This window comes from Tupaia chinensis, unplaced genomic scaffold, assembly GCF_000334495.1.
Source record: "Tupaia chinensis unplaced genomic scaffold, TupChi_1.0 Scaffold000597_1, whole genome shotgun sequence".
NCBI classification, from domain to species: domain Eukaryota; kingdom Metazoa; phylum Chordata; class Mammalia; order Scandentia; family Tupaiidae; genus Tupaia; species Tupaia belangeri.
The window spans coordinates 3468742-3495500 of record NW_006160114.1 but is presented as its reverse complement, the minus strand read 5'-3'; the positions used below and the strand labels follow the sequence as shown (position 1 = coordinate 3495500).

The 26759-nt window shown below is 36.9% G+C and overlaps 1 protein-coding gene across 7 annotated transcripts in view; it reads right to left on the bottom strand.

Annotated features, from left to right (window-relative positions):
- The window catches only part of FRY (FRY microtubule binding protein), a 505649-nt gene that overhangs the window by 115861 nt on the left and 363029 nt on the right, over positions 1-26759 (bottom strand). For all 7 annotated transcript variants that reach the window (XM_027775685.1, XM_027775680.1, XM_027775682.1 and 4 more), the window contains 11 exons: positions 23348-23607; positions 22521-22710; positions 21777-21901; positions 19841-19898; positions 18914-19005; positions 18477-18649; positions 16784-16944; positions 15537-15647; positions 11933-12087; positions 681-780; positions 47-218 (listed from right to left, as the gene is read on the bottom strand). In XM_027775685.1, coding sequence (XP_027631486.1) covers positions 47-218; positions 681-780; positions 11933-12087; positions 15537-15647; positions 16784-16944; positions 18477-18649; positions 18914-19005; positions 19841-19898; positions 21777-21901; positions 22521-22710; positions 23348-23607 — 1597 coding nt within the window. The remainder of the gene's footprint in view (positions 1-46; positions 219-680; positions 781-11932; positions 12088-15536; positions 15648-16783; positions 16945-18476; positions 18650-18913; positions 19006-19840; positions 19899-21776; positions 21902-22520; positions 22711-23347; positions 23608-26759) is intronic.

The window sequence follows — 26759 nt, the reverse complement described above, 5'->3', positions numbered from 1 at the left end:
GCTGATGACATGATCACATATGTCATTACTGATTGTTACATGGTACCTGAGAAGAGTGGGAGAGTAAGCTCAGGGTACATCCTGGCAAGTTCACATGACAAAAGGGCTAGTGACACACTGTAGAGGGGTGGCAATGGGCCATGGGTCCCATAAAGAATACTGCCAGGTCTTTGTTCGGCAACTTTCTTCGAGTATACGAAAAGTTTTGCTTCTAGGATCTATAAAGAGACAGGAAAGTAAGAAACAGTATGAAAAAACATTAACTGGATATTTCAGGAGCAATTATTTTTAATAAAGTTAGTTATAATATACTGATTAAAACGTATTAAAATATAAAAAAAAGAGAAAGGAATCATTACTACATGTAATAATGTCATTTGGGAGTCATAGAGAAATGTTTCCATTTTTAAAGAAGTAAAAATTAAAATTAAATAATGGCAACCCCCCCCAAAAAAAAAAACAAACAAAAAAGAACTTATTTTAATGTAGTATTAAAGGTAAAGCATTAGTTAATAACTTTGTTTACAGATGATTATATAATAGAGTTCCCATTCTTCATATCCACCAATGATATGCAGAAATAAATGCATATCAATAAACAAGCAATTCAGTGACCAACTACCACTACTGTTTTCTGTTCTCAAGGGTGGAAATTTCCTATGGCATTAAATGATACATGCCTGCATGAGCTGCATGGAGATTTCATAAATCTCTCTGTTGGTGTCAGACGCCTTGAATAGAACAAGGTTTAACAATGTCACTATGTCGAAGGGGTAGTTCCTAAAAACAATAAAAAATAAATTAAAAAAAGCACAGCTTATAACAGTCTGGCTAGTAATCTTGCTAGATTATTACCTCTCAAAATTCTAGACAGTACATTGACCTCAGTAACTACATAATGACATGGTTATGCCCATTTTTAAAAAATTTTTTTAAGTCTTTTTTGTTTGGAGAGGTTTTTGCTATAAGGCATGTATGCTCGCCAGAAAGACAAAGACAGCAAGATAGAAAGCAAGAAATCACCCCCCGGGGCGATGGCCACTCCAAAATCCCTTCTCCTCCACTCTCCTCTCAGGATCTTGGACATGCATACACATACGCCCAGCATGAGTTGAAGTCACCAGGTCCGGGACTTTAACTGTGATCGACTACATGAGTGTCCAACGACATAGCCATTACGTCAACTGCTAGTTAGTCCCATGCCATTTTTAACCCCCTTCTTTTGCTATTTATTAACGGATGAAAAAATGACTATTTTTGTTTAAAACGGACTTGCAACACCAGGAAAAGAGAAGATAAAATCTACCTGAGGCAAATTTTAGTGAAAATTAAACACAAGTGAAAAAGATAGAGGAGCGTAAGTGTGCTAAATTTCTCAACGGCTTACTGAATTAGTATTTTACTTCAATCCTTAAAAATTTATTATACACCAAACATATAGCAGTTACAACGTGCAAAGTGGGAAGGCTGGTCCTTACCCTTAAGGAGGTTATAGTTAAGTTACAGAGACAAACTTTACAGTCTAATTCTGGTAAGTATTATCATGGGAGGATCCCCAGCATGCTACAAAAATCTTGACAATGTCAGGTTGGTTACAGAAGACTTCTCTGAGGAGGAAACAAGTCTTGTGGCAATAGGAGCCATTAGCCAGGCTATGGAAGGGAGAGTATGAACATTATTCTAGGCAAAGAAAACAGTACTCTTTTTTTTTTCTTTTCTTTCTTTCTTTCTTTCTTTCTTTCTTTCTTTCTTTCTTTCTTTCTTTCTTTCTTTCTTTCGTTCTTTTTTTTTTTGAGAGTTTTTTTGCTATAGGGCGCATGCACTCGCCAGACAGACAGAGACAGAGAGACAGAAAGCGAGAAATCACCCCCCGGGGGGGAGGCCGGATGGCCACGCAGCAATCCTTTCTCCTCCATTCTCCTCTCAGGATCTTGGGCATGCACGCATATGCACCCGGTGGGAGTTTAAGCCACCGGTCCTGGACACGAATTGCGGTCGACTACTACGTGGGAGTCCAGTGACATAGCCATTATGCTAACTGCTGGTACCAAGAAAACAGCACTTTGAAATAGCACAATAATAAAACCCAAGATGTCATCTGTAAGAAGAAAGTGTCTTTGGGCAGTAGATTGGATGAGAGAAATAAGTAGAATAGATAGAGATGAAACCAGGATGGTAGATGGTTCACAGATGAACAGCTTATGGACTTCACCCAACAAGTTTAATAAAACCACTACAGATTTGGGGTAGGGGAGGGAGGCAATGACATTCAGTCTAGTTGCTGTATAAAGAATGAATCACAGGGGTCAGCAAGTTGCGTAGTGGTTAAAGCACTGGACTCCCTTGTGGCCAACTGATTTTTGACAACGGATATCAGTCAATCCATTGAGAAAAGAAAAACCTTTTTAGCAAATGGTGCTGGAAAAACTGGGTATCCACCTGCAGAAAGATGAAACTGAATCCCCATCTTCCACCATTAACAAAAATCAACTCAAATGGATCAAATATCTGAACCTAAGACTTCAAACTATAAAACTACTGGTGGAAAATACTGGGCAAACTCTGGGAGACATTAAGGTAGGCAAAGACTTCTTAAATAAGACTCTCAAAGCACAGGCAATAATCACTGAAATAGACAAGTGGGACTACATCAGATTAAGAAGTTTCTACACAGCAAAGGACACAGTAACAACTGTGAATTGACAACCCTCAGAATGAGAGAATATTTTTGTCAAATATGCCTCAGACAAGGGACTGATAACCAGAATAAATAGGGAACTCAAATGACTTACCTGAAAAAAAAATGATTAGTTCAGTAAAAAGATGGGAAAATGAGCTGAACAAAAATCTCTCTAAAGAAGACATATGAACAGCCAAAAAGCATATGAAGAAGTGTTCAACATCCCTCATCATAAGGGAGATGCAGATTAAAACCACAATAAGATACCACCTAACCCCTGTCAGAATGGTGAAGATTAAAAATACAAAAAGTGATATGTGTTGGCAGGGATGTGGTGAAAGGGGAACTCTCCTACACTGTTGATGGGAATGTAAACTGATTCAGCCACTGTGGAAAACAATATGGAGGTTCCTCACAGATCTACAAATAGAGCTACCATTTGATCCAGCAATTCCACTTCTGAGTATCTACCCAAAGATCAGAAGAATGCTCAGTTGGAAAAGCGCTTGCACATCAGTGTTCAGTGCAGCATTATTTGTGATCGCTAAGACGTGGAACCAACCTAAATGTCCACAAACAGATGAATGGATGGAAAAAGTGTGGCACGTATACTCTGTGGAATACTACTCACCCTAAAAAACAACAAAACCCTGACATTTGATAGGAAGTGGTCAGATATGGAGGATCTACTGCTGAGTGAAGCAAGCCAGGATATGAAAGAAAGATATTGTATGTATACACTTAATACATATGGACTATCTGCACTTTATGGTAGATTGAAATAGTAGAGGACATAAAAGCAGTGAAAATAGTTATGGAAGCTGGAGATAGTGTGGGATGGGGCAGATGGGGAAGGGAAGAGTATAGAGAAGGATAGCAAGAAAATGAATAGAGAGGCATGACATTAGTGGGACACAGACACAGAAATGGCTTATTACCTGTTGATGATAACATGTATAGTATTCTCAACTGGACTGGTCTGAGAAGTATTTCATGTTGGGTAAATTCTCTTTACAAACCAAATGATATATAGTGATTGAATGTTTAAAAAATAATGAGAATAAATAATAATAATCTGGAAAAAAATGATGAAAACTGTTTGATGACAATGATGTGGATAGTAATGTCTTTGTCTTGACTGATATGCATGGTAATCGTGCTGGAAAAAGAAATGTAATACACTGTAAAGATATATGTGATTCAATGTAATATAAAAAGATTATGATAATAAATAAAATTAAATTAAAAGAGTCCAGCTCAGGGTTTGTTTTCTGGAGAACCCAATTTTTAACATACGATGATAGTGATTAAAGCTATTTTTCTACTTTGCATTATTATAGTGACACAAGAACCAGACATACAAGTTATATTTTTAGAAAAGATTCCTAGAAGAGGTCAATTCAGAGACAGGACACATTAAAAATTTTGGTAGATATTGCTATAATGCCCTTCAAAATAGCTTTATGTATTTTGTACTCCAAAGTGATTACTTTTCTAAACTTTCATTTTTAAGTAAACAAAGCATAAGATTGATGTGAATGATAGAAAATAGGGGAAAGCCTCCCTGATAATGGTGGTAATGATGGTGGGGGTGAGACTGATAATGAATGATGGGTTGCATTTGTGTTTGATGTGCCAGATACCATGCAAGGCCTTTACCTGGATCTGGCATTTAATCTTTACAACAAGCCTGTAAGGCCTAAGAAAGTGAAGTACCTGTCCAAGGTCAGATAGAAGTAGTGGGTACCAGACTCCTAGATATGTCTGACTTCAAAGAATTGAAGCTCTAACCTACAGTGCTCTCAGTCTCTTAGAGAACCAAAAATGGTATATTTCAAAACCAGTTTAATTTGGAATTCTTACAAACGACAGTATCTGGATACTTTTCTGACTGTGAAAGTAGAAAGGCAACTTCTACCATGAGCCTCATGGGAGCAGAGACGCCTCATCTTTATCTGCCTTGTGACACTGCAATTTAATACATATATATTTATATATAAAAGAGCACTGGGAAATATTGCTGGGTCATTGGGGATTTAAAGGTAGGAAAGAGGTAAGTAAAGTCTTTTTCTAATGCTGGGTCATGCACTTGACCATGTATTTAGGGCATTTTATTGCTTAAGACTAGGCTACGGAATTCACATGAATAACAGATATAGAAAATGAAAGAAATTCAGAGCAGGGAAAAAAAACCTAGAAGCATTTCAAAAGAGCAAAAGAGCACAAATAAGACATCTGTATTCTAATGTTCAAAATAGTCTTAGAAACAGACTTACTCCTTTCAGTATGTAATTATTCAACATAGCCAGAGAATGGTAAAAGAAAAATACCATTGTGATCACACAGAATAAAAATCAAGTGATAAAATAAATATGACAGGTCAGGCCAGCCAGGTGGCATATGGTTAAGATGGCTAGATCCCATATGGCCAACTACATGATTTGAGTCTCGGACCTGGCAGCTTAAAAAAACATGCTGGGCATGTAGGCATGCATGCCCCAAATCCCAAGAACAGAGTGGAGGAGAAGGGACTGCAGCAGTGTTATCCTCCCTGGGAGGTGCTTTCTCACTTTCTCTCTCTCCCTCTCTGTCCCTCCAGAAAGAGCATGTACTCTATAGCAAATAGATAGATGGATCCTAAAAAACTAAAAATGAATAAATGTGACAGGTAGATATGAATCAGAAAGTAAATAAGAAATAAATCTATCTTGAACAAAAGAGATTTTGAAAAATTTGGGAAATGCCCATTAGCTTTAGCTTACCTAGTACTAAATGACAAAGCTCAGGATAACTAAAGAATTTTGAAAAAACACTTTATACTAGTTGATAATGTCTGCTTCATAGCTTTTCCCTCCAACAACTATCAAATAATAATGGTGTTTATAAGGTGCTTAATACATGCTAGACTGTAAAACAAAAGGTGGTTTTATTTAGTTCTTACTTCAATTATCACCCCCATTTTATAAATGAATAAGCATTCGTAGTAACTTGCTCAAGGGCACCCAACTTGATTAGAGGCAGAGCTGGGATTTGAACCCAAGAGGGTATGTTTCCAGAGCCCAAATTCCAAAATTCTGTGCCCTCCTGAAATATTTCAGCAGGCTGACACAACCAAATGAAGCTATTTGTCACCAGTTAGGGAGCATTATTTGGAACTACTAATCAAGCTTTGGTTTTCTTCCTTGTTAATAGGTGAGTGTCATTCCCTTAAGAAATGTGGGACATTTACTTTTAGGAATTCAAGTTTGCTAAGCCTGATCTATATTAGGAAAGATTTAGAGAAAGTTAACTTAAAGCAAAACAAACATACAAACAATGACAATGGAAACCACCCCCAAAATAAGCCTAACGAAATTCTTTAAAAATCAAAACTTTGGGGGCCAGTAAGTGGCATCGTGGTTAAACTGCTGGATTCCTATATGGCTGACCACAGTTTAAGTTCCAGACATGGCAGCTTGAAAATCATGCCAAGTACATGTGTGTGTACCCAAAATCTTAAGAGGAGAATGGAGAAGAGGATGCAGTATGGCCATCTTTGCTGAGGGGTGATTTCTCATTTTCCCTCTCTCTTTTTCTATCTCTAGTGAGATAGAACCTTATGACAAAAACCTAAAAATTGAGACCAGCAGAGGGTGTAATGGTTGTTGCTGGATTCCCACGTAGTTGACTGTGGTTCAAGTCCTGGACCTGGCAGCTTAAAGCTCATGCTGGGTGCATGTGCATGTGTACTCAGAATCCCAAGAGGAAACGAGAAGGGACTGCGGCATGGCTACCCCACTGGAGGATGATTTCTTGCTTTCTAGCTCTCTGTCTCTCTTGGTCTCTCAGGTGAGCAAATGAGTCCTATAGCAAAAATCTCTCTCTTAAACAAAACAAAACAAAACAAAACAAAACACCTGAAAATCAAAAGTTTTATTTACATATAATTCTAAAATATTTATAAAAATGTTTATTAAATACTTAAAAAGATTATGTTGGAGGGTAAAAATAAAAACAATGAAATTCTTAAGTAGTTAATGAAATATGGTAAGAACTATGGTGAGTTAAGCTAGTAATTAGAAAAGAGCCCCTATTTACCTTGATTTATAACTTTGGAAAGCCAGTTAGTTTCTTCTCAATTTTCTTATCTGCTCATACTAATGCCATTTGCGGTTGAGGGAAACGCGAATGAAAACACACAGGAACCAAATAATTATCTGAACTAAAGCTATCTGAAAGATAAGCTATTTTATTGTACTCAATTACAGTAGTGAGTTGCATTTAAAAACTCTTAATATATAAAAAATTTTATTAAAAAATCTTCAAAATTAATATAGATAATTTTACCAAGCTCACACTCCTTGGTCCTATTCAAGTTCTATTCTGACTTCCTATCTTCTAATATCACGAGTCATAGCATGGCATAGTTCCCTGGTTTTTTACTGGAGACCAGTAAAACACACACACACACACACACACACACACACATGGACAGCTTTGCATTCATAAAAGAAAAAAAAAAGAATATAGAAACCAAATTTTCTTCATTATCACAGCAAATGAATATAAAGATTGATATATTAACAACATGTAAATAGAAAACTCCCTCTTCTAAAACTAAAGATAGAAAACTGAAATTGACAGAGCATTTTAGAAAATTGTTCAGTCTTTTAGGCATTTTAAAGTCAATTATAAGTAGTTTCTTAGTAAGTGAATTTATTGATAAACTGTCACATTCCTCTAAGAAAATTTAGCATGTGATCATTCCTACTTGAAAAAGAGGAAATTATTTATAAGAAGGATTCTTTGCTTTAGAAAATAACTTGTAGGAGTTACCATACAGATAACTTATTTGAGAACATTCAAATGTGATTCAGTTTATGTATGAGTTTTCAGAAACATATTTCATTACACTAACTGCTGGTCCCCAGAAACATATTTCATAAGATAAGGTATTTATGCTTTTCAGAAGCAAACTTACAGAAAACTAATAAGCAAAAGTTGAGAACACTAGAATCTGTTGAAGCAAAGTATGAAAACTGTAAGTGTAAAGATTGTTCAAGTCTCTCTGGAAGAATACATAGATTGAACATTTAGAGTGAACAAGAGCAAATTTTGACTACAGCTAAAGCCTTATTCTGAACATGCCTAATAATGAGAAATGGCAGGAACACAGTCCTGTGGGGAGTCAGCTCACAGCCAGGGTATTCCCTGGGCATCTGCCCTTCTTCAGAGTAGACAGTGTCATGTAAATAGAAAAGCAGTTTGTCTAAGAAACGAGCACAGCTTAGAATGATACCTTAGGAAATTTACTTGGAACATAGAGGGTTTTTTGTCTTAGTATTTTTGTGAGTAGAGCTGTTACTGAAATTGAGACTATATTGCTAAATTCATGAAACATTTATTTATGTTCCCTAAGGAAAAATACCTAGTTTCAGTTAGAGGAATGCAGAGTAATATTTTATAAGATTATCATGCAATGAAGTAAACTTGACTATGATGGTTCAAAACAAGTTTACTAGGAGAAGAGCAGCAAAGAGGGGAAACTTATTTTTGTCAAAGAAAAATCTGAATCATTAATTCACTGTCTGTTTTTTTAAATCAAAGCATCACATGAACAAAACTTTATTTTTAGAAAGTTGAAATACATGGCCTAGATTGGTAGTGCAATCAGTAGTGAATTGAACTACAATGCTGGAAGCAACATTGCTGACCAGGTTTAGACCCAGGCTTGGTCTAAACATGCCAGATGTGTGAGTACCTACGATCCTGGCAAGTGGTAAGGCTGAGCGCTGAAGAAAGGGGATTGTGGCATAATGATACCCTGTCAAGAGCCTCTCTCTCTCTCTCTCTCTCTCCCATAAACACACATGTACTATCATGGATAAAATTAGAAAGACAAAACAAAACAAAAAACTAAAACAAATATTGAAAAAAAGGTTAATGTATATCCGAGGAAGAAACAAAACAAAACCAAACCCAAACCACTGTGGAAAAGATTTCTGCAACAATGTCATTTTGGCAATGTCCTATAGGTATAATATTATTTTTATTTGTTTTTATTTATTTATTTTTAGTAATATTCATATCAAGAAATAAAACGGGGCAAAATTTTATTTCTTGTAGCATGGTAGCTAAGGTGGCTGGATCCCATGTAGCCAACTGTGTGGTTTATCTCAGACTTGGGGGCTTGAAAAACATACTGGGTACATGTGGATGTGTGCATAAAATCCTTAAAGGAGGAAGAGATGGAGAAGGGATTGCCCATCATGTCTGGTGGGGAATATTTTCTCACTTTTCCTCTCTCTCTTTCTGTTTCTTTCTGGTGCATGCACCCTCTAGCAAAAGTGGAAACACAAACAAAACAAATAAAACCTAGATGAAAAATCAGACAGTTTGGGTTATATCCATCTGCCATTAACTTTTATGGAGATTGAAGTTTTTTTTGAGTGATTTTTGCTATAGGGCATGTGTGCTTGACAGAAAGACATAGATAGAGAGACAGAAAGTGAGAAAACACCCCCCCACGGGGGATGGCCACTTCACAATCCCTTTTTTTCCATTCTCCTCTTGGGATCTTGGGCACGCACGCACACGTGCCTGGCATGAATTTAAGCCACCAGGTCTGGGACTCAAACTGTTGTTGGCTACGTGAGAGTCCAGCAACATAGCCATTATGTCAACTGCTGGTCCCAGTGAAAATTAAAGTTTATATTAAAAATACTATTACTGTATGAAGATCATGGAAAATGAAAGTTTTAGACAAGAAATGTTAGCTATTACTTTTATAAAAGAAAGAAAAAAATTAGAGAGAAATTTATCTTTTAAAATAGCTCATTTTAGGTTTATTGAAAGTAAATGCATTCTAAAATATTGTTCTTCTTAATTCAGACCCATAATGGGTTGGAATTTAAAACTAGTAAAATTTATTTCCTTGATCTGGTAGCTTAAGATAGCTAGTTAAAATGCAACATTTAATTTAAAAGGAAAATCAAAAGTCTATATGACTCTTTTCCAAAATAAACTTGAGCTCCACTCTCTCAATTTTTCTAATATAATGCATAAGCTTTTTTTTTTTTGGAGAGATTTTCACTGTAGGGCGCGTGCGCTCGCCAGACAGACAGAGAGAGACATAGAGACAGAAAGCGAGAAATCACCCCCAAGGGGGGATAGTCACGCCGCAATCCCTTCTCCTCCATTCTCCTCTCGGGATCTCGGGCACGCACGCACACACGCCCGGCGTGAATTTTAAGCCACCGGGTCCGAACCGCGGTCGACTACGTGGGAGTCCAGCGACATAGCCATTACGCTAACTGCTGGTTCCCATGCATAAGCTTTTTCTTGGGAATACCTTTTGCAATTTGGGGAATCTTCATTAACCTTTTTATCTTTTTTTTTTTAAAGAATTTATTTTTACTTGTTATTTATTTTTTAAAAATTTGCCGTTCTCTGGTCAAATTAAAAACTAATAATAATAAGTAAAATTAAATAAAATTATTCCAAAAACAATTTTTAAAAAAGTGAGAAAGCAAGCCGCCAGGTCCAGGACTCGAGCCATGGGCGGCCATGTGGGAATTCAGTACCATAACCACCATGCCACCTGCTGGCCCCAACTCTTTCATCTTAGTTATGAAACTATTTCATTCAGTAAATCATAATGTTGAATGACTTCATTGAATATTTATATAAAATGGCAGTGATTTAAAAAATGTAATTTATGGAAAATTAGAGTGCCATATTTTTTTCCTTTTTTTTCCCTTCTGAACTTTTGGACAAAGGGGAATTAAAAATTTAAGCTGGGTTCATTTTTGGTTTAAAGATAGCCAAAAGGGGGACCAGCAGATGGCATAACGGTTATGTTGCTTGACTCCCACATGTCTGACTGTGGTTCGAGTTCCAGACCTGGTGGCTTGAAATTCATGCTGAGTGTGTATGCATGAGTGCCTACATTCCTGAGAGGAGAGCAAAGGAGAAGGGGTTGACTTCCAAGGTCATTCCCCCTGGGGAGTTATTTCTCAATTCTGTCTGTCTGTCTGTCTGTCTCTCTGGCAATGTGGCGGGCACTGCATACGGAAGCCATCTTGAGCTATCCGCTCTCTTGAGCTATCCACCATCTTAGAAACCATTAGGCTTCACTTCCTCACTGAGCAAATCGTTTCTCAGAAATCATGTGACCAACTATTCTCCCTGGAAGTGGTTGGGTTTCTAGGCAACGGGAGAGATCCACCCACATCAATGATTGGTTTATGCTGTTCTATCTCATTTGCATTTTGGGCAACCAATTGGTGCCCACCAGCTGTATATAACTCACCATTTTTCCTCAATAAACGGAAGAAGAAGAAGAAGAAGAAGAAGAAGAAGAAGAAGAAGAAGAAGAAGAAGAAGAAGAAGAAGAAGAAGAAGAAGAAGAAGAAGAAGAAGAAGAAGAAGAAGAAGAAGAAGAAGAAGAAGAAGAAGAAGAACAATAAACGGAAGAAGAAGAAGAAGAAGAAGAAGAAGAAGAAGAAGAAGAAGAAGAAGAAGAAGAAGAAGAAGAAGACGACGACGACGACGACGACGACTTGATCAGCACCTCGTATTGTGTGTGCGTGTGTTTGTCCCATCTCTCACTCCCTCCCCCAGGGAACCTGTTTGACTGTCCCGCGGGTTGGGACATGGCAAGTGCATGTACCCTATAGCAAAAGTTTCTCCTCCCACAAAAGAAAGATGGCCAAAAGTTTTTTTTTTTTTTTAATAATTATTTTATTTATTCATTCATTTTATTTATTTATTTTTTTAATTTGACCAGAGAGAGACAGACGTTGAGAGTGAAAGAGAGAGGAAGCGAGAAAGCAAGCCACCAGATTCAGGACTCGAACCCTGGTCGGGCATGTGGGAATGTCCAGCACCTTAACCACCACACCAGCTGCTGGTCCCAATGGCCAAAAGTGTTATAGTTCCTTCTTGTCACAAACATTTCTATATATTCCCTTAATTCCTTTCAAGTATCTTCTTTACCAGTTTTTAAATCCTACTCTAATATTACACTGCAAGTTTCCAGGAATAAAAATGGAGGTGCTATAAAAACAAATCAGTCTCCTGATAAAATGAGAAAAATCAACATAACTGCAAACTCACAGGGAGTGGTTTATTCGCTACAGATATACAGGCCACTTTGTATTCTCATAGAATTTGCTCAGATAATTGCAAAATAATCTACTCTCAGTCATTTGTATCATGGAGAAGAGCCATGGTTATGCTTGTTGCTGACTACTACTTAACAAAAATTCATACCTGCTTCCACACACAGTTGCTATGGCTTTGAAGCACCCAGATGCAAGTTGATAGGACCCTGTGTAGCATCGGTCGATTGCCCAATTAAAAAGGTTTATTTGGTCAGGATTAAGTTCTAAGAGCAAGACAACAACTTCGCAGCCAAGCTGATGAACCTGAATACAGAGAGAAATTATTCATACTTAGTGAAAGAATGTACTTGAGAAAGAACAAAATCAAACTTAGCCAACACCAATTGGGTAAAATGAAAGTGGACACTGAGCATTTTGATGTGATTCTTATGCCATGTATTCTTTGAAAAGGGTGCAATTGCAATGTTGTAATTGAAAACAGAAATTTATCAACTAAATTTGACTGTGTAATACTGTTATATAGGGTCTACTCATTCTTGGTTGTATGTATGTATATGTGTGCATGCACACATATGTGGTGATTTTAGACAGGGTCTTCCTATGTTGCAGTCCTTCCTCCTCAGCCTCCTAAGCAGCTGGGATCATAGATGCATTACCATATCTGAATCTTTTACACAAGGCTGGCTATGTGGCCCATGCTAGGTGTGAGCTTGTGCTCTTCCTGCCTCAGCCTCCTAGAAGCTGAGATTTCAGATGTGTGCCAATGTGCCTAGCTTTTCAAGATGGGTCAGCAATCAAATGTGGGCCTCCTATGCAGGGATGTCCAGTGTATGCTACTGCAGTGGGAGTTGGCCATTGTTGATTTTCAACTCTGCAAAAGTGGTAAAGACATTTTGGCAATGTCTCTTTTTCTGCATTTAAAGTATCTCTGAAAATACAAATATCTGGTTAAAAAAATCAACTATACAAAAGGATATCCTCTGTGTATATGAAGTCTTTTAAGGAAAAACAATCAGAGGGAATATGATTATGAAGCTTGATTACTAAATATAACTGTGTGAAATGTACCTGCTAATCTTTCGAAATCGTCTCATAGATTCTTGAGAGGCTCTCATATGTACAAACATCATACTAAATAAAATTATTAGGGTAACTGATTAAGGAGAGAATTAACTTGGTGATTACTGAAGTTACTGACAAATACTGGATGGTCAGTTAATATACATATTTGTCCAGGTGACATCTGGTGCCTGGTGGTGATGGTACTCTTAGAAAGAAGTATTTCTCTGCCTCCTCCTGAAGGTGTCCATTCATGTTGCCAGTTGCAACCAGGTAAAAAGGGAAAGATTCTGGCTTGTTTGTTTTTTCATTTATAGGGTGTGGGCCCTGATGGAATATTGTAATTGGATGGCCAAACATCTTCAACTATCAGGTTGTTGGAAAAGTCCTGACACATTTTTGCATAGAAAAACACTGAAAAATACTCATGATTTTTCAGACAACTTAAGAGTTTCCTCCCACTAGCTGATGATATTATTATTATTATTATTTTTGGAGAGGTTTTCGCTATAGGGTGCGTGCGCTCGCCAGACAGACAGAGAGACATAGAGACAGAAAGCAAGAAATCACCCCCCAGGGGGGACGGTCATGCCGCAATCCCTTCTCCTCCATTCTCCTCTCGGGATCTTGGACACGCACGCACACGCACCCAGTGTGAGTTTTAAGCCACTGGGTCCGGGACGTGAACCGTGGTCAACTACGTGGGAGTCCAGCGACATAGCCATTACACTAACTGCTGGTTCCCTGGATAACCTCTTTTTTGGTACTGTTTGTTTCATGCTCATTTTCCTATTGAGAAGAACTTCTGAAGAGTTCCTAAGAAACTCTTGCTGATTCTACATGTGACAAACATGTTTCATCCTATGGCTAGCCTGTTTATGCCCTAACAGAAGTGGTGAAAGTGGGAATAATTCAGTATTTCTTTGGTGAGCAAAAGTTGTTAATTAGACCTTCCTTATGGTTAGTAATTTTTGCATCCCATTTAAAAAATCTTACCCTGGACCCAGGGATAAAGATAATCATCTTTATTATTTTCTAGAAACTTTAACATTTTAGTTTTTGAATTAGATCTACAACCCATTTACAATGTATAGAGTGTGCAGAAGTTGCCAGATTTCTTTTTTTTTTTTTTTATACTATAGTTATCCAATTGACCCCACCCAATTCACTTACTGATGAAAGCTTTATTTTTCTAATTCAGCTCTGTGGGTGATTTCTTGCTTTCTGTCTATCTGTGACTTAAACTCACTTCAGGTGCATGTGCATGAGTTCCCAAGATCCCGAGAGAATGGAGGAGAAGGGATTGTGGTGTGGCCATCTCCCCTGAGGGGTGATTTCTCGCTTTCTGACTCTGTCTCTCTGGTAAGTGCATGCACCCTATAGCAAAAACCTCTCAAAAAAAAAAAAGATATTTGAGTGGTAAATCAACCTTGCAATAACTATTGCATAACTCAGTTTGATCAATTGAATCATCTTTTTTATATATCACTAAATTCACATGTCTAATAGTTTGTATAAAATTTTAGCATCTATGTTCATGAGTGAGATTGTCTTTTAATTTTCTTTCTTGTTACATTCTTGTCTAGTTTTATTATCCAGGTTAGGGCAGTCTCACAAAATGTATTGGAATATACTTACTCTTACTTTCTCTTTAGAAATTTGTATTAAATCAATTCGTTTCTTAAATGGTAGAATTCATTTGTAAAGCCTTTGCCCTTATAATTTTCTTTTTAAAAAGACTTTCAGTTTATTGATTCTTTATTACTTATGTAACTATTTAGATTTTCCTTTTCTTCTTCCATTGTATTTTTCTTAGAATTTATCATTGTTTTTCTAAATTTTCAATTTTATTGGTAAAAATTTATTCATACATCTTATTTAATTTTTAGCTTGTAGCATCTCTAGTGATGTCTTTCTTTACATTTCAGATGTTGGTTACATGTACCTTTTCTCTTGATTACTCTCTCTTTTGCTGTCCATCTCTCTATCATCGTATCTTTTTCTTAGTCAGATTTGCCATGAACCTATTAATTTTATTAGTCTTTCAATAAATTAAACTTTTGTTGTTAATATTCATCATTATTTATTGTTTTTTTTTTCATTGCTTTGTATTCTTAATTCCTTTTTTGTACTTCTTTGAGTTTGATATGCTCTTTGTTTTCTATCTCCTTGTGGTAGATTCATAGGTCATTAATTATCAGTCTTTTTCCTTTTTAATATTTGCATTTAAGTCTATATATTTCACTTAAATAAAGCTTTAATTACAACTCATGAGTTCAGTATGTATTATTTTTACTATACTCCAGTTAAAAATACTTTCCAGTTCTCATTGTTATTTATTCTTTGACTCACTGGTTACTTGAAAAGATATTTTAAAATAATTTTCTTGTTACTGATTACTATCTTAATGCTACTGTGATCAGAGAGCACAGTTTGTCTGTATAATTTCAATTATTTGAATTGTGTAAGGATTTGCTTTATGACTCACCTTTATGGCTCATTTTGGTAAATGTTACTGTGTTTTTGATCCTGGTACTTCATGGTATAATGTGAATGAATAACAGCAAACCAACACTTGTATGGTTGATGTGTGAGGAGAGTTTACTGTGAACAATGCTTATACATCTCAGTAACTCAACCAAGGCGGAATACCAAGGACATTTAAAGACAAGATATATTTGTCTAGTACTTACTCGTAAATCTTGACAAGCCAGAATGTTGTCAAGCCACTTATATAGGTAGCCATCTGGGGAAAGGCCCACATTGTCAAAGACAGGGCCACAGCACAATACTGCTGACATTGCCTGACGATAAAAACACAACAAAATATGCAAATGAAACTTGGAATAACCCAGTGGTATCCAACTGACTTTATTAAACACAGTATCAGCTTTATATGATGTGTGCCCTTTAAAAGCAGTTATTATGCCCAAGATTTTAAAGCATTTCTTATAGATTCAATAAAATGTACCAGATTCCAAATTTGGCTCTTTAGAAAAAGAGTTAAAAACCCATACATATTGCTTTGTGGACATATAATTTTATGATTTTAACAAAGCCTTATGATGAAAAAGTATTCAAAATAAAAAGACTTTCTTTTTTTAAAATTAAAAAGTATTTACAATAAGCTTTCCTTCAATGATTTCAAGTGAATGAATTCTGCTTATAAGATAAACACAGCATTTCAAATTTTGCTTTTATGACAAATATTTGACTAATACAGTAAGTTAACAAACAATGAAAATATGAAAATAAATAATTATGATACTAAATCAAAAGCAAAGAAAATGAAGAATATAAACTTCAGGCATTTGAGGGAGGGTAGAAGAAGAGGAGACTATTAACTCTGCAATGAGCAGGTCTAACTATTAGGATGATAGTTTCAATTAATTCCACTGAGGCAAAAATAAGCAACTTGTAGTATATGACAGAACTGATATGTACTTAATTTTCTAAGGATATTAGGCTGTAAGGAGTCATGCTTTGACGATTTTGGACAGTCCTGGGAGAATGGACATTTATTTCTGGCAGTCTTATAGGACAGGAGGAGACTAAAGAGGGAGTGAGGCTCTTGGTAAGTTTTGAATTTGAGGTGCTGTTTTAAAAAAGTATTTTTCTTTTATGAGAGTAGATTTATTTCATGAAATTTCTTTCCCTTTCAGAAGAGAGAGGGAAAGACAGAGAGAAAGCACCTTTCACAAGGTCTTACAAAACAATTGCCCAGTCCTGGCAGCAAACCAGGATCATGGGCATAGGCATTTGTGCACATGCTCAGTGTGTGCAGGTCAGTCTGGAAATGGGGCCCAAGCTTTTATATGACCTCTGGCATTGGACAACATTGACCAACATGACTAGGTTAGTTTTTAAGGCATAGTAGTTAGTTTAAGAAAAGGGATCCTTGATCTGACAACAGCCATTCAGTGAACAGAATGTCATTTACCTTTAAGGCACAATACTGGTATCTTGTAATCTGATGATTTCTGTCACTGTAACGATCCAGAGGAGTAAACATAATGCTGAAAGGTCCTGCCCACTGGCTAAATAAGATGAAAAGATGGTGCCTTAGGCTTTGCTGGGGGAAGAGAAATCTTCTATGGTGAACTAGGGAGGAAAAACAGAGAGTAGGAGTCTACTGAAATGAATAATCTATATCACTATTATACATTGATTCTCATTTATTTTTAAGATAAATTTTTTTCTATAGGGCACACGTGCTTGCCAAAGAGATAGAGAGAGACAGAAAACAAGAAATCACACCCCCGTGGGGAGGGGGGGGCAGTGATGGCCATGCCACAATTCCTTCTCCTCCATTCTCCTCTCGGGATCTTGGGCATGCACACACACATGCCCAGCAAGAGTTTTAAGGTTCTGGGTCCAGGATTCAAAACACGGTCAACTGCATAGGAGTCCAGCAACATAACCATTATGCCATCCATTGTCTCTATACATGATTCTTAAATTTTGACAATTTAATGTAGCCAAGAGCACCATGACTCGGAGTAGGAAACAGAGATTGACAATGGGATTCTTAGACACTATTTTCTAATCAATACCTAGGAAAACCATGATACTTTCCACTGAACAGCTGCTAACATATAAAATATTTTCTAGACTGCTGCGGCCAATCTTTAGGAAGAACCAGGAAATAAAATATAGACTGTGTCAGCGCTAGCAGGTGGCATGGTGGTTAAGGCAATGGACTCTCACATGGTCTAATGTGGTTTAAGTCCTAGACCCACCTTCTGAAAATCAGGCCAGGAGGATGTGCATGTGTGCCCAGAATCCTGAGAGGAGAATGGAGGAGAAGGAATTACGGAGTGGCCATGCTCTCTGGGGATGATTTCTCTCTCGGTCTCTTTCTGGCAAGTGCACCCACCCTATGGCAAAATTCTAAAAGAAAAAAAAAATTACAAACACACACACATATTTACTGTGTGTTTCAAATAAATGCACTTTAATTAAGGCAGTCAACTCAAATCTTAATTGAAGTTAATTAAATATGAGGAGGCTTAGTAAGGTTAATAACATTGAAATAACAGAAAGTAGAAAAATTAGTTGAGTTGTGTTTTTTTTGTAATTATACCAAAAATTTTTAGAGTACTTTTTTCACCAAACTGACCAGCTATTTATTTTTATACTTCTCATAGGATGTCTGTTTCATACTCATTGCTCTGTGAAAGATAATTTTCTCAATAATGTAATACTTAATTGAATGCAAAATGTATTAAGCTACATAGAATTCTACATACTTAATTTGTTGATTGGGTAGAGCCAGCTAAAATGGCATGTTCGTAGATTAGCACAGAAATAATGTGTAAAAAATTAAGCTAATGTGAATGCTCCCTCTGAATTACTACTTCATTCCTATGGAAACCACATAATTTATTTTCAGATGAGGATCAAAAGAAAGACTAGAAATGACAAGCACAAAGCCAAGTTTACTAATTCCTATTGTTCCCTTTCCAATTCTGTGTTGAGTTACTACAATCTGTTCTTAATGCCTGTTTCAAACACTCAAAATGAACAATCTCATCTCCAGACCAATAGAATTAGAAAGACAAGTGTGAATATAAAATAAAAAACAAAGGGTTTTTCAAGCATGAACGCTTATTTCCAATGATGTAGCATTGTACCTGGAACACACTGAATCAAGTTGGCAACCATTGCACTAAAATGTGCTCGGATATCTTTAAGAATTTCAACTTCTTTGTCATTTTCAGCTTCTAGGAGCATGCGGGTTAAGTCCACATACTCTAAGAACAAAGCACCAAGGGCTAGAGTATCCCGTTCTAAGGCTCCATTTGTACTAGAAGAAAGGAAAATTACACATTTAGATAATTAATCTTTACATCAAAGTAGGGCATGCTTCATGAAAATCAAGACTGTCAGAATTCACACACTAAGTTCATTTCTCACCTATATGCAGTGTAAACAGACTGAAAAAAGAGAAAGCTTTTCTTGAATTATCTGAATTAAGAGTCATATAAGTTTCTTAAAAAGAAAATGAGGAAGAGAAGCAAAAATATCAGTTTGGTGAGGAGAGATGAACTTGGTAGACTTCTGAACTTACCTGTCACTTATCACGCCAGCATCAGCCAAAAGTTCAAAAATTCGAAGTAACTGTAGCCTTAACAAGTCTCGCCTTTCTCTGCGTTTCTTGTTCTATGTTGAAAGAGATAATACCACTTACAGACATAGACAAAACAATATCACTGCTTTAAAAAACTGTACTAAAGAAAGGCATAATGTAGTCATTTTCAATTTTCTAAGCATAAAAGACAAACATATTTTTCTTTCTTTTGATGCCTCTGAAAAAAATTTTGCTATTACAAGCTGTAAGAGAAACAGATAAAAAAAATGGGTTGATAAATATTTATAAGGTGGAACTGTTGAGGACTAATAAACCTCATTTCCCAGATGGCCTAGCTGGAGCATCTGAAGCAAGCAGAAAGGACAAAGGACACTAATAATTCACCTAGTTTGGTCACGGAGGTAACACTACTCTTATTCAAACCTAAATTTCTGCTATTTCTTAAATCATATCTACACGGAAAGTCTTACTTTATTATCTATTTATTCTTATCCTAGTACATTGTAAGTTTATTCATTTCAAAATTTACTTCAGGAAAGATAAGGTTGAGGAATAATATTCTTGGCCATTCCACTCCTTATACAAAAGAAACAAATAAACCAAAAACCAAAACTCAATTTTAACTCATAATTCCTGCAAAAGAATGTAATAATATAACATATACATGAATATTTAGGTTTTTTTTGTGTTTTTATGTTTAGGACATAAAATTATTTTAAATAGAGACCATATTATACTAAATGAATATGGAAAAGTAATGAAAATAAAAAAGCTAAAATATTAAGGTTCGTTTGTAAAAGCATGTTGGGGTTTTTGTATTCCTTATGGGAAACCACTAGGTTTGATTTAGATTCACACTATTGAACCAGTAAATCAAGCCTTAATTATTTAAATTCAAAATCTTACCTCTGGTCTACGTTCCAGAGCTTCTTTCATCAATGGGTGAAGTTCTTCTACCAGTTCTCTAAGGAGGAAAAAAGGCAGCATGTAAAAAATTTATTTATTTATTATTTTTAAAAAAATTTGCTTGAGGGCGAATGTTCTTGCCAGAGAGAGAGAGAGAGAGAGAGAGAGAGAGAGAGAGAGAGAGAACACCCTAAGGGGAATGGACATGCTACAGTCTATTCTCCATTCTTTTGGGCACACACATGCATCTACACAGGCCCTGTATATTTCTCATACTAGGGTTAGGTTGGGATTCAAATTGGACTGTTAATAACTCCTGTCTTTCTCAGTGTTTGTTATTCTGTGTTGAGAGAAATAATACCATTGATAGACACAGGCAAAACAATACTAACTGCTTTAAAAAACTGTACTAAAGAAAGGCATTTTCAGTTATTTTCAGTTCTGTCAAACTGGGATTCAGCTAGGGCTGGGATTCGAACTGCTGTTTGCTTATGGGATTCAGCTCCCTATGCATAGTACTTAAACATTGAGCCATGTAGCCAGCTCTACACTTTCTTCATTTTTTCATTTTTAAGTTTCTCACACTTATGTGGCTAGTCAGTTGAATATCTTAGTACCCATAGGAATACTGAAGGGACAAGGTATACCAAAGTGTCTTAGATTCTTTTGAAAAGAACGTTAGGTAATTTTAGTAATTGCAATTGTTATCTTTTTGTATCTCTATATGATGCTTTGTTTTAACTAATTAACCAATAAATGGTCATACACTGGTAAACTGGAATCCCAGTAGTCAGAATCCATAATTACTTCTTTTAAGTATATAATCTGATTCTATTTAAATTCTATGTGAACATATACATGTAAGAAGTTATGTTACTGTTTGTTAGTATATTATTATTAGAAAATAAGGCCATTTCAGGCCATTGAACAGTAACACCTCACTGGTTTTCACCTGGAAAAAAAAAACATGATGTTTGTTTTTATATAAAAACTAAATAAATACATTTAAAACAGAATATAATTTGACTCTAAACATGAATAACTTGACAGATCTTTTTCAATTGCCTCTAAAATGTCCCATTAACCCTTATTTTCCAAATTGGGTTTCTCCATGCCAGGGTGTGTTCGCATGGGTGTCCCAAGTCCTGACTGGATGGAGAAAGGGAGAAGGGATTATGGTGTGACCACACCCTCTTGGGGGTGCTTTCTCTTTCTCTCTTTCTCTGGCCAGCATACATGCTTTCTGGTAAGTCAAACAAAAACTAGACAAATAGGGTTAGTCACATGTGTGTAGACCTTTGCCTTTTCTATTTATATGCAAAATTTTGTTTATGATTTTATTTGCCCTTGAAGGCTTTTAATATTTAGCTAAAATAAGAGGCAGCCTAAATGAACATTTTTATGATGCCCCTTTCAAAAGGCTTTAGTGCTCAGGCATTTGGTTGCAGATGTGAAATAAAGGAGTACAGAAAGGCAGGTATACTAGTCCTATTAAGGCAGGGAAAGTGCCTTCCAGAGAGATCAACCAGCATACCCGAACATACTAGGAAGGATTCAATCAATGCTTAACCTTCTGAGAATCTATTGTGTAAATGGCTGATGAACAGGCACTGTTAGGCTTTTAACATGATAGCTTCTGCACAGTTTGTTTAACGAGGGACTGACACTAGGTTAGCTTCATTTATAGTCATCTAAAACAGAGCTTGCAAGTGATATAAAATGTGAGAGCAAAATCAAAGTTGCAATGACTAAAGTGAAATGTGAGGCGGCTGCAAGGAATCTTGCTACATGTGACCAAAGATGATGTAAAGGAAATTGTGCAAAGCCTATAACTCTCCAGACACATGGCAATATGCAAACTAAAACTCAAATAACAAAAGAACTAGGACAGCAGCAGCATGTATGAATCGAGAGCAACTCATTACGACTACTGTACCTGAAAACAAGGGAATTTGTTCTTCCAAATCCTAGAACTAAGGACTCTGTGATCTCAATGCTCTCTAGTCTCATCAAAGGCACCAGCTGCTTTAATAGAACTCCCACCGATGGGGTGCCTATAGCCTGAAACAAGTTGATTGAAAGTGAAAAAGAGGTAACATGATAATTGATAGTTCCTTTAATCAAAGGATGGTTCTATTATCATAGTTTCAAAGTACTGAACCCCATCCCAAAGCACTGCCATCATTTCAGGAAGTAAGACCGAAAACCCCACAAATTTAATACGACACAATCAATGCATTTCTCACCTTGGACACAAATTCTAAATACGTTTTTAAAAATAATAGTCCTATTCTTTTGTTAAACCACTTTCTTAAGTCTACAAAACTGTCTTGAACGCATTAATTTAATCAAGGCTTGGTTTAAAGGCTAATATTTGGTGAGGGATGAGAGAAATGGGATATGTAGTACATGAACCAAACCTCAGGGACTAATAAATACAAGTCACTCTTATGGTCTTAACCAAGTTTCTCAACTTCTCTTATCTTCAGTTCCTATTTGTCAAGGAGGAATAATAAATTATTCACATAAACACTCAATGGAATTTAGAAATGTGTAGGATGAAAATCTGATCCCATAATACTCCAGATGGCAGGCACAGTGCAAATTGCACTGTGAACTCTAGACAAACAAGCTAAAAAAAAACCTTACAGAATAATTCTTCTGAAGCATGTCATGTCACCTTGTTATCGTAGCTCACTGTACCATCAGGTGTGGTAGCCATTATTTCTGGAGTGGAAGCTCTCAAATGTCCTGGGCTCATAATACTGGGCTTTGCAACTCCAAAACAAAGAATCAGGTAATTTCTCCACAGAGTAACATAGTTGTCTCCGCTACCGGCAGTACTGGTTTTCTTGGCATTAATGGGGCTACTAGAAATATGGAATCAAAAACAAGAGTGAAACAAAGTTCTAAAATTTAAATATCACCTATTCAATGCAGATCTTAGAAGTGGTCAAGTAGAGCTGAATAACTGTCCATCAAATATCTGAATTGGATGAGAAACTGAATAGGAGAACTTTAAGGTCCCATTTTACCATCAAAAGTCTATACTTACATAATTAAAATTGGTTATTAAGGCAGGAAAAAACTAATGCTAGACAAAAACTTTTGTTTTTTTAAAGTTCATTCATTTCTCTCCTTCATGTGTGAAAAAAAAAAGAGAGATGGAGAGAGCTAGGCACCTTAAAGAGGGTCCCCACACTGTGATCCACCCCTAGCTCCAGCCAGCCTTTTATCAGGGGCATAGACACACTCTAACACATTCAGGGAGGTCTCCTGAACTCTCCCCATGTGGGAGCCTCATAGAGCGCTGTGTAATTGCCCCACAACCATCTAGTCCCTAAAGATAAAAAGCTTTTTATCTGTTTTTAACTCAATGTACAGAATCCTGTGGTAGGAAGTTCAGAATTTAGAGAGGACTGGAATAGCCTTGTCTTGTGTAGAATATGAAAATTTAAGAGGGCAAATAGTAAAACAAGCAAAACAGGAAAACACAGGATCCCTTACTTTGGGTCCACCAGAGGCATCACTGACTGGAGCCGAGTGAAAGCATACGGCCAGGCATAGCTGAGAGCTGTGGGGCAGTGCTTAGGCAAGTTCTCCTGCCGGAGGAAACTGAAGAGGCAGAGGACCCAGGGGTCTTTGACAGACTGTGCGAATATCCAGACGTGGGACGGACTCTTCACATCGTAATGGCTATTGACCAGGACTGCATTCCATTCCACCAGCCACTGCAGATCCACGTTGTGAGTCAGTGGTAATGTTGCCTGCAGGTTTAACAAATAGGCAGTGAATCAAAATGGCTGAACGGATCCATCCTTACCAGGGCACAGTGCTTTTCCTGAACACGTCTGCAATGGCTGGCTTTGCATCTGAAACACCCATCCTACATCTAGCACATAGGACCTTGGTGTGCAAGCACTGACATTTCCTAGATAATAAGCAGCTTAAGTGCAAAATTTAAGTAAGGACTGGGGTCATAATTTGACAGTTTTAATGTAACATAGCATTATGTATAAGTACCCCGAAGTTGTCCACTAAATGTTTGTTGAGCAAATACAGGACAGTAGCTAATTTAAACTCAACTGTGGATTTACCATTTCAAAATTTTGAGAACTTCTTTATCTCTGAGATTTGTAAATGTGTTTCCGTCCCTGGAATTAGTATATATTTTTAGGTATAATTATAAAAATCTTTACTTAGACTGAAATGTCTTCCTTTTGATTTAGAGAGATGGCTAAGAACAATCTGTTTTTTGAAGAGCATTCTAATGATGATTTTTGAGATAAGATACCTACTTATTCTCACCCTAGGAGATCAAGCCAAAGAAATGTATCGCAAAACCTCTTGAAAGATACATACATACACACACACACACACACACACACACCCCTCCATATGGCTGTCTATATATAAATGATGTGTGTGTGTGTAAATGTATATTAAAAATTCATACATTTTTGGCCAGTAGGTGGTATAGACAGTAGGTGGTATAGAGATTAAGGCTGCTAGATTCCACATGGCTGACTGTGGAGTTTGAGTCCTGGACCTGGCAGCTTGATAAATATGCCAGATGCATCTGTGTGTGGGCCCAAAAATCCTAAGAGGAGAATGGAGAAAAAGGGACTGTGGTGTGGCCATTCCCCCTAGGGGATGATTTCTCACTTTTTCTATCTGTCTTTGTCTCTTTCTGGTGAGCATACACACTCTATAGCAAAACTAAAAAAAAAAAAAAAAAAAAAAAAAAAGGGATAAAAAAATTAAAAAAAAAAAAAAAAAAAAAAAGGAGTTAATATAGTTCATGCTTTTTCTTTTTTTATTGCTAGAGAGAGAGAAAGTACCTGTCTTCCCCCTCTCCCCTACCCCCTACAGGGCCTGGTCATACCACAATCCTCTTTTCTCCATTCTGTCATCATCTTGGTCATGTGTGCACACATACCCAGTGTGCTTGTCGAGGTGCCAGGGCTGGAAGTCAAACTGTCATCAGCTACGTGGGCCCTGGCTCCCTCCACACAGTGCTTAACCACTACACTGTGGGGTCAGCCAGCTCTTTTAAATCCAGATATCAAAGATTGGGGAATAACAATTTTCAAATAATCTAGCTGCTGTTCCAGGAGAGGAACTGTCCTTAATGTTTGTTAGGCATTTAAAGTGATCCATTTTCTCCTACAGGTTCCCATGGGTAAGAGAGCTACAACAGTGGTCTCATTGGTTAATGGGCTGTGAGGAGCAGAGTTGTTTTAGCATCTGAGAGATGAGATCCCAACACAGGCTCTGCCCAAAGCCTGTGACCTGAAAAAAAGACAGAACATCCCAGCGTCTCAGCTTAATGTATGACTTGGGAATTATAATGCTGATCTGACCTAATCTTCCAGTGAATTACATGAGACAGCAGAGGTAGAAACACCTGGCGCAAAGCAGGCAATGCTTGCTTGATTCCACTTCCTTCCTTATGTGTCTTTACTAAGTGCAGTATTGCTGACCTGGTTAGCCTTAGCTCGAGATTTTCTGATAAACACAGAATAAGGCATATGAGCAAAACACGAAAGCATTATCTTAGAGAAGTAAGACATGCAAAAAAAACAATTAAAGTCAACTACTTCATTCCATATTAAAACGATCAGCATTTCTAAAGGAAGTGGGACTACTTCATAATCACTGTTAAGGTCTGCAGTACCTGGCTAGTAGTTCTAGTAATTGTTATTATGACCATAAACCAGAGCAAGGCTACTGAAAATAAGGATCTGTGTTCCATCTCAGTTAGAAAAGGCCATGAGGGACCAGCAGTTAGCGTAATGGCTATGTCGCTGAACTCCCATGTAGCCGACTGTGGTTCAAGTCCCAGACCTGGTGGCTTAAACTCATGCCGGGCGTGTGTGCCCGTGTGCCCAAGATCCTGAGAGGAGAATGGAGGAGAAGGGATTGTGGTGTGGCCATCCCCCCTGGGGGCTGATTTCTCACTATCTATTGCTCTGTCTCTCTCTGTCTTTTCTGTCTTTGTGGCAAGCACACGCGCCCTATTGCAAAAATCTCTCTCTCAAAAAAAAAAAAAAAAGAAAAAAAAGAAAAAAGAAAAGTCCACGAAAAGCTAAAATATGTCTTGTCTTCTGGGTTGTGTTCACATTTAATTATTTGACAAGCATCTGAGTCAGGCATCAGCAATGAGAACTCTGTAAGTAGTCCCGAATCTTTCCAGCCTTTCTTCACATATTTAGATGAAATTAATCCAGGTTTTGTTACTGTACTTTTATTTTTATAAAGGCAGATAACTAAAATCAGTTTCAGGTTCCTTCTCCTTGTTCAGGCAATTAAAAGGTGCCAGTATACTTTTAAAAGAATGAATTTGGGTAGCAGCTTGATCTCTTCTGGATTCCAAGTCCAGGCTCCAGCACTTTCTTTCTGTGTGACTGTGAACCCGCCCCTTCATGTTTTCAAGTTTCAATAGTTGTGAGGGTCAAATTAGATAATAAATGTGTGGGGTGGCAGGTAGAAAGGTGGTTAAGGTGCTGGACTCCCACATGGCTGATGGCAGTTTGAGTACTGGACCTGGAGGCTTGCTTCCTCACTCTCCGTCTCTCTGTCTCTCAATGAAACTCAATAATAATGATGATAATAACAATAATAAGTAAAATAAAATAAATAATTCTTAGAAAAGATAATAAATGTGAAAGCACTTTGTAAACTTTGTAAAGCAACACATGAACAGAAGTTGCAGATTAAGTATTACATACAATATTGTGTTAAGCATAACATTAACTTTATATTAAGCATTTAGTAGAATGGCTAAAGTGAATCAATTTCCAGAATCTTGAGCAATTCTTGAAACTGCAGTTTGTAAAATATTATCTTTATTTCTATAGCTCAAATGTTTGAAATTTTTGTGGACTGTCTCCTAAGCAAGCATTTGAAGTTAGTCTTG